Raw genomic sequence first — 14141 nt, 5'->3', positions numbered from 1 at the left:
GATACACTTAAAACAAAAATCTCAAACAAACTTCCTATCGCTGGATTCAAACATGCAACCTTTGGCACCTGAGGCAGATGTTCATCCACGTTTCTCAGACATCAAATGTCGAACCTTTGGAATCAGAGGCAGATGCTTACGCCCATCCGCCATCCCTGTCCACAATGCCTTAACAAAACTGAATCCTACTTGAAGGTAACAGCACTCACTGTTGCCCCTAGTGGCCGGTTTCCACATCATCTCCCGACGCCCTCAGATATGGATGGATGTCGAATACTGACTTGTATCACAGGTGGCCTGGCTGCACAGAGAGGGGAGACTTTGCCTTAAATGTTTATCATAGTACAAATGTGTACGAGTACACACAGCAGTGTTCGAGAATATTGAACCGTTGGCTTACACGCTTTTCAAATTATCAGCGCAGCTCAAGCAATTTCTCCAACTGTCAACATGTTCAAATAAATAGAAGACGTGTACCGGTGCGGCGTTGGTTGGGAATTGTGGGGAGGTGCGTCTTCGGGTGTGCATCAGACTATTGAGTCTCAGCATCTGTGGACTATGCTTTAGTGGTGACATCACCCCTGAGTTGGTGTTCAGGCTGCAGTGTGATGACAGGCATCTGTGCTTAGACAGGTAGGCTGCCAAGCCTCCTCCTTTGCTGCCAGGCTGGCAGAGGGAGTTACACATATACACACACACACACACACACAGAGGGTGTGGCCTTGATCCTTGGTGTGGCTCATCTGCACACAGCTTTGGCTCTCTCCCCAGGTTGCACCAGCAGGCCTGCACTCAGAGGGAGAGGGAGTCCAGATCACCAGTACCCAGGCTCCATGGCAGCCATCCGCCCATGGCAGTCCCAAACCATATGTGTCTTGTACCACTGTGCCAGAACACCAGACTCATTTACAATTAGTGTAGCACCACATTAGGTCAGGGACGCTTGAGTGCAAAGCTCTGGTTGGATGCTCAGAGTCACAACATAATTGCCATGCTGGAAACCATGTGTGTGCATGTATTCCTTCTCTCCTCATCTTTCTCTACCTCAACTTTCTTCAAGACCAGCCATATCCTCCTTCTGACTTAAGGGCAAAAGTATAAAACATTCCCATATACTGTAGTGTGAAGTGGGTGAGGTAATGTTAGACACATGTTAAAAGGCCACTTCAGGAGAAACTACTTGCCAATTTGCTTATGACACATAATAAGGATTGTATTGCTTTACACTGAACAGTGAGTGGCATTATGACTCATGGTAAAATATTATAATTATGCTATCCTAACTATAGCCCAGCATTACTCAACAATTATGAGTGATTTAACCTGAGACACACTGCCACTCTGTGCAACCATCATCCAACCAATAACCTGCCTACTAAGTCGTAAGACACTCCTGTTCAGTAATCTCTCCACTGGCCGATTGACTGTGAGGTGAGTTGTGGAACTCAACACACCGCATTCCGTTGTCTTACACCATTGCGGCTGCCTCCATGAAGGAGAATACCAGAGATAGCGAAAAAGAAAAGTGGGGGGAGTAAGCCTAAGCCAGAATTTGAATAACTGAGGTTCCGGAGGCCTCACTGTTATGCTGACCACAAGACCTGTTAATACAATAAACAGCTGCATGCCGAGAGATTGTGGCCTTTTTCATTTTTCATTCAGTGTTTATTTCCCTATGACCCCCATGTCTGTCTGGACATCTGTTCAGCTGGACTGACTTATCGAGTTGAGGTGGTCCAGGCACTAAGCTGCAGTCTGTCAACAGATGTGGGAGAGAGGACCCACAGAGGAATTCGCTAGCTCGCTAGGGGGGATAGGAAAACAATAACAAAAAAATGGGTTTTGCAAGAGGTCCCTTGATAGGTCTAGAAGGGTGGACATGGAATATATACCTGTTTACTATTATTTAATCCAACGAGTTGATTGGAAGTCATGTTATTTATTTGTTTTTGCGCTTTGTAACTACAGCGTATGATCATGTCAAAATCTGACAATAGGCTGATACTCAGGGCCTTTTCTTCTGTCATTTTCAAAGGGTCTTTTTAAGTAGCCTACATGATTCTTTGCTTGGTCTAAGGTATTAAAAAAATATGCTAAAGTGGCCTATATAGAGTAAAATGTTGTGATGATTTCAATTAAGGCCAGACAAGACACCCTAGTAAGGGTAATTTTTTCTCCCTTAATCATATCACAATCAACCTTTACCAGTTGAATGTGGACACAAATGTTAAACTTTTTTGTATTACAATTCGTTTTAAATATTGTACAGAAATATGCAAATGATGTGATACCTCATTAAATATGTGCATATTTGTATATCACAAAAAAAAACATTCTAGATACTGGATGAAGTCAGCCTAAATATGTTGGTTTCTTTTTGTTACGATACTCCAGGACTGAATGTATACATAGCTGTTTGTGGATAAATACTTTTTTCATCTTTCCAGCAGTAAAATACTAAAGAAAGGTATGTAAAATGCATTTTTGGTTTATCTTATAGAAGAAAAATGTCATCCCCAAAATGTTTTGGACAACATATCAACAATTCTCTAAGCATGTCTGGAGATGATGTCTAAGGATAACCACACACAATTTGGTGAATGCAGATGCTTCTGAGGCCGAGAACAATTTGTTGGCATGTGGGGAGAGTGAGTGGGAAGAGACTTTCGGAAAATGACTAAGACAAGTACACTGATTTTAAACTACCAAAGACCTATTTAGACCCAATCACCATCTCTTCAAAGTAATTTTCTACATACAGTATAGTCCAGTTTGTAAAATTCTCTATGAAATGTGTTTTTGAATTGTGTGATTCAATTATGGAAATGATGGATGTCCAGTGGTGCCTGAAATGATTAACATCCTTGATAAAGATGAGCAATAATGACTGTATAAAATAAATAGCTAATATACTGAGCTACATGTGTATTGTTTGCTCGAAAAAATAGGGAAATTATATGACATGAATACAATTGTTCAGAGATTTTGTTTAACAATTAATACATTTTTCTCCAAATTATTGACACCCCTAAAGATTCTTATACATAGATTAGACAAAATTGGTATTTGGTCCGATATTGCTAGCACGCAATCACTACATCAAGCTTGTGACTACAAATTTGTTGGATGCATTGCAGTTAGTTTTGGTTGTGTTTCAGATAATTTTGTGCCCAATATAAATAAAGTTAAATAAGGTATTGTGTCATTTTGAAGTCACTTTTATTGTAAATAAGAATATGATATGCTTCTAAACACTTCTACATTGATGTGGATGCTACGATGATTATGGATAATCCTGAATGAATCGTTAATAATGATGAGTGAGAAAGTTACAGAGGTTCAATAATCATACCACCAAGACATGCTAACCTCTCACCATTACCAATAACAAGCATTTCTTGGCTGTAAGACGTTTGACCCTCTGTAACTTTCTCACTCATCATTATTCACGATTCATTCAGGATTATCTGTAATCATTTTTGAGAAAATTAGCCAACCCAGCGATTCATTTCCTCATCCTCGTTGGGCAGTAAGGGTGCTATGAAAAAACATGAACAAACGCTCTAAAACCACCCAAATACATCCTTTAAGAAACGGAAAGCTCTCAGTATAGTGACGCAGTTTAGATGTTGTACACGTGAAATTGTGTCATTCCGAACTGTATCTACAATGTTATACTTCATTTGGTTGTTACCACTCTATCCATTGTAGCAGCAGGCTACACAGGGAATGGAACAGCTGGAGAGTGGAAACAGCTTGAATCGCACGAAATGGAAGATAACTTTGCAGACAATTTCATGTGTACAATCATCTAAAGACCTGCATCACTATACTGAGAGTGTTTCCATTTCTAAAAGGATGCATTTGGGTATTTTTTTAGCTTATGTTCATGTTTTTTCAGAGCTCCTGTACTGCACAACGAGAATGAGTAAATTAATCACTGGTTGCGGTGAGTTTCTCAAAAACAAGTGAAATAACTAAAGTGTCTGGATCCATAAATACAGTGCATTCAGAAAGTTTTCAGAACCATTGACTTTTTCCACATTTTGTTACATTACAGCTTTATTCTAAAATGTATTTAATAGTTTTTTCCCTCATCAATCTACACCCATAATGACAAAGCAAAATCTATATAAAAGTATATTCCATTTTTTTACTGATATATAACATTTACATAAGTATTCAGACCCTTTACTCAGTACTTTGTTGAAGCACCTTTGGCAGTGATTACAGTCTTGAGTTGTCCTGGGTATGACGCTACAAGCTTCGCACACCTGCATTTGGGGAGTTTCTCCCATTCTTCTCTGCTGATCCTCTCAAGCTCTTGGCATTCAGGCCAAAGAGTTCAATTTTGGTTTAATCAGACCAGAGAATCTTGATTATCATGGTCTGAGAGTCCTTTAGGTGCCTTTTGACAAACTTCAAGCAGGCTGACGTGCCTTTTACTGAGGAGTGGCTTCCGTCTGACCAATCTACCATAAAGGCCTGATTGGTGCAGTGCTGCAGAGATGGTTGTCCTTCTGTAAGTTTCTCCCATCTCCACAGAGGAACTCTAGAGCCCTGTCACCTCCCTGACCAAGGACCTTCTCCCCCGACTGCTCGGTTTGGCCAGGCGGCCAGCTCTAGGAATGGTCTTTTTGATTATTTATACTTTTGCAAACATTTCTAAAAACCTGTTTTTGTTTTGTCATTACGGGGTATTGTGTGTAGATTGATGAGGACATTTTTTTTATTTAATCAATTTTAGAATAAGGCTGTAATGTAACACAATGTGGAAAAAGTGAAGGGGTCTGAATACCTTCCAAATGCACTGTAACACTCCATTTACATAAAAGATAGAGATTTGGTTGTAAAAAGGCAAACTTTTTGTTCATGGCACATTAATTCTACTGTATTTTAATGTGTTTGTTTCAGTAATGACAATTATACCGGCTTTATTACTGTACTTTTAAAGTGATATATCTTGAAAACATGATTGCTGACATGCAAAACAATTTGGGTCTATATCAACAATTGACTAATGAAAAGCAAATACCAAAAGAACGTTTTGGTCAGAGTTTTTCTTGAACTTTTTTAGATATTTTTTGGGGTGGGACTGCAATTTGCACCATGTCTGTAGAATCACCCATATATGTTGAGATGCATGATAAACTAGATAGCTAACTGTGTTGTCACCCATGAAGGTGTGTTCAATCATCTAGCATAGTTAGCACCCATGCTAATTTAGAATGCTGTTAGCGTATGCCATTTGCAAAGCCAAAAAACTATAAACATTATAGCTACAATTATGGTTGGTGTAAGCTTTGAAGGTGGTAAAATCCTGATGAGAGATGTTCCATAAAGGTACTGAAATGAACAACAACCAAACCAGATGCTGATGTAGCAACGCCTCTATGCGTATGTCTGTGTGTGTGTGTGAGAGAGAGAGAGCAGCACATGCATTCTCCTTGGCTGAGAGTCAAAAACCCCACTTCAGGACCCTGGACAGCACATGGTCTTACTGTATCTGCTCAAAAACCCTCTACTGTACATTCATGTGCATTGGCAGAGAGCAGCAGCACAGTATGCTATAAATGTTAACACATGCCTATGTTACAGACAACCACTCTCTGTCACATAGGGCCTAGGCCAAAACATTAAGAGCTGTTCTCCATAGTAAAACCTAAACATGTACTGTGCTTATGTTTTCAATAAGCTTTTTAGCAAGTCAACAGTTTGAAAGTGATCAAGTTGAAGTCACACCCCAGTAACAGTAGCCTAACACATCTGACCTCCTACCAGAGCAGACATAAAGGATTCCAGACAGGGGCTGATCTGAAGAACTAGTCCTTATGCACCACATTAGTATGTAGTAGGCCTAATCCTATTACAGGAAGTACTGGTCTTTCCAGCAAAATGTATCTACCACAATTAACTCATGCAAACAACATTACTGTCAGGAAAAGAGACATCATCTGGAGAGCTACTTGGAGTTTGACCTTTATATAACAAACTTTATATAGGTCCCCGAACTCTGAATTGTTACAGAGCAACGTTTACCTCAAATGTCTAACCTATATCATATAACCATAACATTGCTCTTAATGGAATATAGTGAACAAGAGGTATTCTTCTTACCTGACTCATTTTGCTTCTGCTCGTCAGCATTGATGTTGATTACTTTGATGGGGAGTCCATCTGGGGCCACAGTGGCTGGAGCGCAGGTGGTCAAGGGAGCAAATGTGAAGTACTCTGTATCGATGTCTGTGGTGGTGTCTTGGCCTTCAGTCAAGGATTCACTAGGTGACTCAGGAAAGTGAGTGGTGGACTCTTCAATGACCTGATCACCTGAGCTCACGTCCTCAACTGACGTCTCACTGTCGATGAGAATGGCGGCTGCTGTTGGGTTCACTGAGGAAGATTCCTTAGAGGTCACGGTTGCATGTGAAGTGGTGGTAGTGGGATCACTTGGTGGGTCCTGTGTTTGACTCGCATCCTCCTTGTACAGAATGGCTGGTGTCTCTACATCATGAGGAAGAGGTTTCTGTGTGGGCTCAGCTTTAGAAGCGCCTTCTGTCTCAGCCGGGTGAGTGACAACTTGTATGATTGAGTATTGGGATGAGGGTGTGGTCGGAGCATCAGTTGCTGAGCCATCTAAAGGCTTTGATGATGACTTTATTGGTATTGCTGATCTCGTAGCTCCTGATTGTGTTGGGGTGGTGGTCTCCATGCCGGTGTTGGGCTCTGTATCACACACGATGGTGGTAATCATGGTTGTTTCATCCATGACAGTGGTGGTAGAGGTGCTTGTTGAGGGATCGTCATGCACCGCTTGGGTTGGCGGAACTGGTGGGGTACCTTCTACAAATCCTGCAGTTCCAATCTCACCAACATAGTCTGGGGAGGGGGTCATTGAATGAAGGCCCTCCTCAGAGTATGGCTCTATTTCTGGGTACACTGTCGTGCCAGCGGGACTGGATGAATCAGTGTGGGGGCTAAGTGTGCTTCTGTCCTCTGTGTTTACTGCCACTGTAGATGATGCCCTTGGTGTAGGTGACAAGGTGACCGCAGCAGTGGAGCTGGTTTTGGGACCCATTCCACTGCCCTCCACATCTTCAGTGAATAAGGTCACAACCACACTGGGAGTGACAGTGGATATTGTGGGTGGGGTAGTTTCAGTGATGACTGCATTAGGGGATCCCTCAAGGACCTCTGCTGTTGTGGGCGGGGCAGTGGCCTCGACTTCCCTATGATCAATGAGTTGAGAAGAAGTTCCACTTACAGACGCATCTGGAGTGGCGGAGGCCATCACCATTGTGGAATCGTCTGCGGTTTCAAGAGTGGAGGGCTGTTTAGTTACATGTAGACTGGACTCATATGTAGTGTTCTCAGTACTAACAGGTTCATCTTTAGTTTTCTCAGTGGTGATTGGTTCAGTTGGTTCGGTTGTCGAAACTGATTGGGTCTCTATCAGGTCAGAGGTAATCTCTGCAGTGATCCCTTCCAGGGTGGTTTCCTCTGTGTTTCCGTGAGCAAACATGGGTTCTGTGCTTGGAGAGGCCTCTAGAAGAACGTCAGGCTGAACTGTGCCCACTTCGATCACATAGTGATTTTCTGGTTCTTCTGTGGGCTCAGCCAATCTCTCCCCAGACCCTGTGCTCGATGGCTGGGCCACGGCGGTATCTACGGACACTTCAGGTGTGGCATCTTCTACCTGGACGACTGCAGTGGCCTGAGGGGGAGCAGGGAAGGTAGAATCACCAGGATGTGGACTTCCTGTTGTGGATGGAGCTTGGAACGTGTCTCCACGGGGAGGGACCGACTCCACATGGCTTGGGCTTTCCTCAAAGTCATCAACGTTGTAATCGGGGAAGGATGTTGTTGTGAAAATGTCACCATCTTGTTTTGCAGCGGCAGTGATGTGTGGTGAGGTCACCTCCTCAAGATCGCCTTCATGTGTTACCGGGGTGGGGCGAGGCGATACCATGCTGGTTGAGAACATAGACGAATGGGCTGCTGTTTCGGCTGATTCTCCGGTCTCTGAAACAAATTCAAAACTTGGGGTCTGAGTAATGCTGTCTCTGTCCAGGGGAGAGAGAGCTGTGGTGGGACCAATGGCGGATGTGGCCAGCATGGGGGGGGACGTGGTAGCACCCTCCACAGACACTTCCACCCAGGTCATCTGATTTATCAGCTTCTTCCTAGCTGAGGATAGAGAAAAATAAATAAAGTGTATTACTGTCAAATAAATCCCCAGACAAAAAAAACAGCAAACCAAAATAACCAATGACCAGCATTGGAACATTTTACCAGGCCCAAAAATACTTCGTTACTTAAGATCAGAGTGATAAATAGACAGTAAATGAATATCCCAGCGTTTTATTTTTGGACCACATAACTATTTAATCTGGGATCTTTCATTCTATCGAGTTCCTGTCTGAGGCTCCTTGGCTGGCACCAGAATGGCACGTTTGTCTTGGCTATACCTTGCCAACTCACTCAGTCCACCAGGTTTCACAAAGCACTACCCACTCACAATGCAGCACACACACTGTTATATGGCACAACGCCAGTATAGACTTCAGTATGAACCCTACAGTGAGAAGTAGTCTTTAGAAATAACATGACACTTAGAGAGACATCATTGTCTTGTGGGACTTACCCACAAAGCTTTGACAGCTACTGTTTCTACCCCTGGTCCAACCATAAATTCACCCTTACTCTCTAAGAAATAATGATATAATTCTGAAATGGTATGGAGGAGACTCTGGAGAATCGGCTTTGGAAGGAGTTTCACAGCATCCACCCCAGAGACTTGTGATCATAACAAGGGTGGACATTACCAAGCAATGGTTGTAAACTGTATCTTGAAGTCCAATATTATCATGTTGAGCAACTCTGAATGTTCTTTTCCCCCATTCCCACCACTAACACGGGCTAATTTACCTCGCAAAGGCAGATAATGTAGGTGAAGTCATTTTCAAAGCTTTCTATTTCAGTGCACACTTTGAACATTCATTTTACATTTCCTATCGTGTCTACGGGCATTCGTGGGGCCATTTAAGAGTAAATTAAACAGCATATAAACTTTTCGGCATCTTCTGTTGTGGTTTCGTGGAGTGGCCCTGAGTCTTGTCTTCTGGTCTCTTCCATGCCTGTCCTCCCACAGTCTCTGTGTTTACTAGTGTTTCCCTCCCTGTTGTCCAGCTCCTGATTTTTATATTTATTTGTAGTCACTTGGTCTGCTACTCCAGTATTCATAATAAATAGACTAATCATAATTATGATCCCTCCCTACAGCACCGTTTGAATAATAGAGGTTAAGCTGCTAAGAGACTGAATTCCTCCCAGACTGCTTTGTGACTGGATCAAAGCTTGATTGTTCAGAAGGCACATCCTTGCTTGTTCTCACCCTGTCCCAATGTCTGACCCCCTCACACTCTCCACTCATACTCTTTCTCTCTCTCTCTCTCTCTCTCGCTCTCTCTCGCTCTCTCTCGCTCTCTCTCTCTCATGTACTGTACAGACACAGGCACAGACAGTGTGACAGTTTCAGTATTCTCTCCTCAGTGGCGCGACACAGACTGTGTAAAGCAGACAGCAACTGTTCAGCATTACGTACTTGCCCTCCTTCTCCACGCAGCTATCTCTAATGTAAGGTTTGAGAAGCTTTTTTCACTAACAGGAAAAATAGACCCTGGTCTATAAGAAAGCAGAGGGATTGCATTATCTCACTGATGTTTGTGTGCGGTCACTTTTACTGGGGCCTTTGTTTTCTCCAGTCCAGGGACCAATTATCCCTCCATTTTCATCCTCTGCCACTCTTTCATCTAACTGACTAATGTTTATACAACATCTTCTTTGGTGTTTTTGTGTTCCTGCAATGGGAAATTGTGAAGAATTCCAGCCAATGGAAAAGGGGTTACTTGAAAAGCACTTAGGTGAGAACAAAACCAAAAAAGCACTAAGAGCGCTAAAATGAAATACACAAAGCGGGAGGTCAGGGTGCCCTGTTTGTGTGACCTCCTAACCCTGTGGGGACTTATCACACAGAGAGCTAGCGTCTCTCAGGGAGACCCAATAGCCTGGTAGGGGGCAGCTTATCTCGCTGACCCTCTTTTAAAAAGATGGAAAGGCCAGGTCAGAGGTCACCGAGGCTGACTGGCTTTAGAAGTCCGGCCAGGAGCTTCGTCCATTAACCTAACGTCTGCTCCGATAACTACCAAGTGAGAGCGATGGAAAAAGGGGCAACTCTGACAGCTGAAACAATCTGAAAGAGGAAGAAAGAGAGAGATAGGCTGACAGGTGCTGTATCTGCACTTTTCGTCACACGGATATAGCCATGTTTAGATGCAGTTTATCTAACTTCGATCAAATAAGTACAGTGCCTTCAGAAAGTAATCATACCCCTTGGCATTTACATTTTTTTGGGGGGGGGGGTGGATCAGCTTTAATGGATTGTGGCTTCTATCAATGTAATTGTCTGCATCATTTCTAATCCCCTATATATAATGTTTTTTATTTGTAAATTATTATTTCCATCTTTATTATCCTTTATTATTTTAACCTACCACTGTAATTGGAATAAACTAATTAAATATATGTTCCTTCTTTATTTTGTTGTGTTACACTCTGAATTCAAAATGGATTAAATCAAAACATTCTCACCCATCTACACACAATACCAGATAATTACAAAGTGAAAACCCATTTTTAGAAATTTTTGCCATTTATTGATGTATTCACACCCCTGTGTGCCGACTTTGCAGAAGCACCTTTGGCAGTGATTACTGCTGTGCGTTTTTCTGGGTAAGTCTTTAAGAGCTTTCCACACCTGGATTGTGCACGATTTGCCAATTATTATTTTCAAAATTGTCCAAGCTCTGTCAAATTGGTTGTTGATCAACCATTTTCAGGTCTTGCCATAGATTTTCAAGTGGATTTAAGTCAAAACTGTAAGTCGGCCACTTAGGAACATTCATTGTCTTCTTGGTAAGCAACTCCAGTGTAGATGTGGCCTTGTGTTTTAGGTTATGGTCCTGCTGAAAGGTGAATTCATCTGCCAGTGTCTGGTGGAAAGAAGATTGAAGAAGTTTTCCTTTAGGATTTTGCCTGTGTTTAGTTCCATTCCATTTCTTATTTATTTGGAAAAATTCCCCAGTCCTTAACGATTACAAGCATACACATAACATGGTGCAGCCACCACTATGCTTGAAAATATGAAGAGTGGTATTAGGAAATGTGTTGTATTGGATTTGCCCCAAACATAACACTTTGTATTCAGGACAACAAGTTAATTGCTTTGCCACATTTTTTGCAGTATTACTTTTAGTGCCGTGTTGTAAATAGGATGCATGTTTAGGAATAGGTTTATTCTTTTTTTTTAACAGGCAAGTCAGTTAAGAACTAATTCTTATTTTCAATGACAGCCTAGGAACAGTGGGTTAATTGCCTTGTTCAGGGGCAGAATGACAGATTTGTACCTTGTCAGCTCAGGGATTTGAACTTGCAACCTTTCGGTTACTAGCCCAATGCACTAACCACTAAGCCACTAGGCTACCCTGCCGCCCAGGCTTCCTACTTTTTCCTCTATCAATTGGGTTTGTATTGTGGAGAAACTACAGTGGCTTGTGAAAGTATTCACCCCCTTGGCATTTTTCCTATGTTGTTGCCTTACAACCTGGAATTAAAATAGATCTTTGGGGGGTTTGCATCATTTGATTTACACAACATGCCTACCACTTTGAAGATGCTAAATATTTTCTATGTGAGGCATTGAAAAACCTCCCGTGGTCTTTGTGGTTGAATCCGTGTTTGAAATTCACTGCTCGAATGAGGGACCTTACAAATAATTGTGTTGGGTACAGAGATGCGGTAGTCATTCATGCAACGTATTATGTTACTTGTTAAGCACATTTTTACTCCTGAACTTATTTAAGCTTGCCATAACAAAGAGGTTGAATACGCATTGACTCAAGACATTTCAGCTTTTCATTTTTTATTAATTTGTAAAAATCTGAAAAACACTTTGGAATTGGGGTGTTGTGTGTAGACCAGTGACCCAAAAAATCTACATTTTATCCATTTGAAATTCAGGCTTTAACACAACAAAATGTGGAAAAAGTCAAGGGGTGTGAATACTTTCTTAAGGGACCATATATTATGAAGTATTTAACAGCTTATATTTGTATTTTTTATGAAGGAGTATGTGACTGTTTTCTCTGCTCAACTGCACCAATGTGGTTATCCAAGGCTAGCCACAGAGAAACAAAACAAAACATTTGTCCTGCCTTGAAGTACAGTAATACAGGTAATAAAGCCGGACAGATAATGATTGTGTAGGACTCTCCAATAAACTATTGGTAAATAAATCATCTATTAGTATCAGATTGGGCAATGCATCGAGTTCAAAGGCAGCATGAGTTTAGAATGATGATTTCACACTCCTGTTAGCCAATCCCAATTTGGTTCCAGAGGTAATGGGCGGTAACCCAAAAGGACATGCAGTGAGGTCAGTAATTCACTGTACTGGGCTACACAGTCTAGCTCTAGCACAATACGCACAATGCTCTACATAGGGGTCCGTTTCATCTGTTTTGTTGATGGTATCTTCTATCAACAAACAAAAGAAACACGAAAGTGATCATGCAAATAAACCTGACAATTGATTCAAGATGAGTTATAGACATTACATTGCAAGAAGACTGTTTTGTAGATATTTCATTATTTGTGTCAGAGAGCGTGCTGCAAATATGAGGATTGGGGAGGGGTGCAGGAGCTACACCCTAAGAGCGTAACATCACAATTACTCACAACGCTGGCCTTGAGCAAAAACACTAAACTCTATGAGTAGTGTGCTCATAGAGTGCTCTTTCAAATCCAAAATGTAACATTTGCACATAGATGAGAATATAACAGTAAAATGCCTATGTATGTTTACCTTTGAAGCAGTATGCTCCCAGCTGGGTGATGGGTTCTGGGAAGCCTGTCTGGTTCCTGTAGCGGTACAAGGTCCTGACGCCCAGCAGACCACCGCCACACTGCATTCTGGGTACCGCGACGGGGTGGCGAGCGCTGCCGTCGGCCAGCCAGCCATAGTCACACCTGTCCAGACCCTGTCTCCAGGCGGAGTGGAGCTGACCCGGCGACGCCAGGACAGCGTTCCTGTTCTCACACTCCTCCTTTGCCTCCTCAAACGTCATCTTATGGGTCACAGGTGCGTAGTACACCTCACCTGAGACAAATAGGGATTACATGTAAAAGGCAACTTTCTAGTGACTGAGCATCAGGATGTTTTAATAAAAAGTATGTTTGCCATGACTGATTTAGTGTGCTGAAATACTGAACTGTAACTGCTAACACTAACCATAGTGTTATCATTAAGTTATACCTACATTTGAGTTCAGTCCTCACTATTATAAGCATTTGGATTTACCTTTTCATAAACTTCTATGTGACAGTAATATATCCAGTCGATATGGATATGGGGGAATGACTTATCATTCCAATTTGACCATGGTAGCAGTTGCGTAGAGATATAGACCCATAATTACAACCCAGTGTCAATGCTGTGGAGGGCTCTGGGCCCAAACGTTCTCCCACTAATTCATTTGGGACTACAGTACAGCATTCATTCCATTATCCTGAGGTGGGCTAGCAATGCTGACTATGTGTTTGCACTCACAAAGACAGTCTGTCTATCATGCCATTAGGTCCCCCACAGTGGGTGTGGCAGTCCATAGTTAATGTAGTCAAATTCATTTTTCAAAATGTAGGTTTCCCGCTAAATGAAGATGACAACACTTATTGGCTGTGTTTTTAACTTGGACAACATAATGAAACACGTCAGAACAGACACCATAATGGAGCAACTACATCTGCTCCTCAGCTGGCCCCCGTCACACTGCATAAAGATCAATACCACTAATACACCACCGTTACACACGCCAATGATATTATCGTACTCCTCGCTGACTGATCCGAGTACGATATTATCGTACTCCTCGCAGAATGACACCCCCTTAGCCATATGACCCTCAACCTCATGTGGTGGGGGATATATGTGGGCTAAATGTTGCATAGCCCAAATATCTTTAGTCTCACGCCTGCACTCTTAGAAAACAAGGGTTCCAGAAGGGTTTTTCAGCTGTCCCCATAGGAGA

General features: G+C 42.2%; 1 protein-coding gene across 1 annotated transcript in view; it reads right to left on the bottom strand.

Moving 5' to 3' along the window:
* Positions 1 to 14141, bottom strand: part of LOC115199568 (versican core protein-like) — a 59130-nt gene that overhangs the window by 34372 nt on the left and 10617 nt on the right. The window contains exons 5-6 of the mRNA XM_029761906.1: positions 12920 to 13213; positions 6118 to 8184 (exon numbers count right to left, since the gene is read on the bottom strand). Of these exons, the coding sequence (XP_029617766.1) occupies positions 6118 to 8184; positions 12920 to 13213 (2361 nt within the window). The remainder of the gene's footprint in view (positions 1 to 6117; positions 8185 to 12919; positions 13214 to 14141) is intronic.

The sequence above is a fragment of the Salmo trutta genome, chromosome 9 (genome assembly GCF_901001165.1).
Source record: "Salmo trutta chromosome 9, fSalTru1.1, whole genome shotgun sequence".
Taxonomy (NCBI): Eukaryota; Metazoa; Chordata; class Actinopteri; order Salmoniformes; family Salmonidae; genus Salmo; species Salmo trutta.
This window is presented reverse-complemented; position numbering and strand designations above follow the sequence as displayed.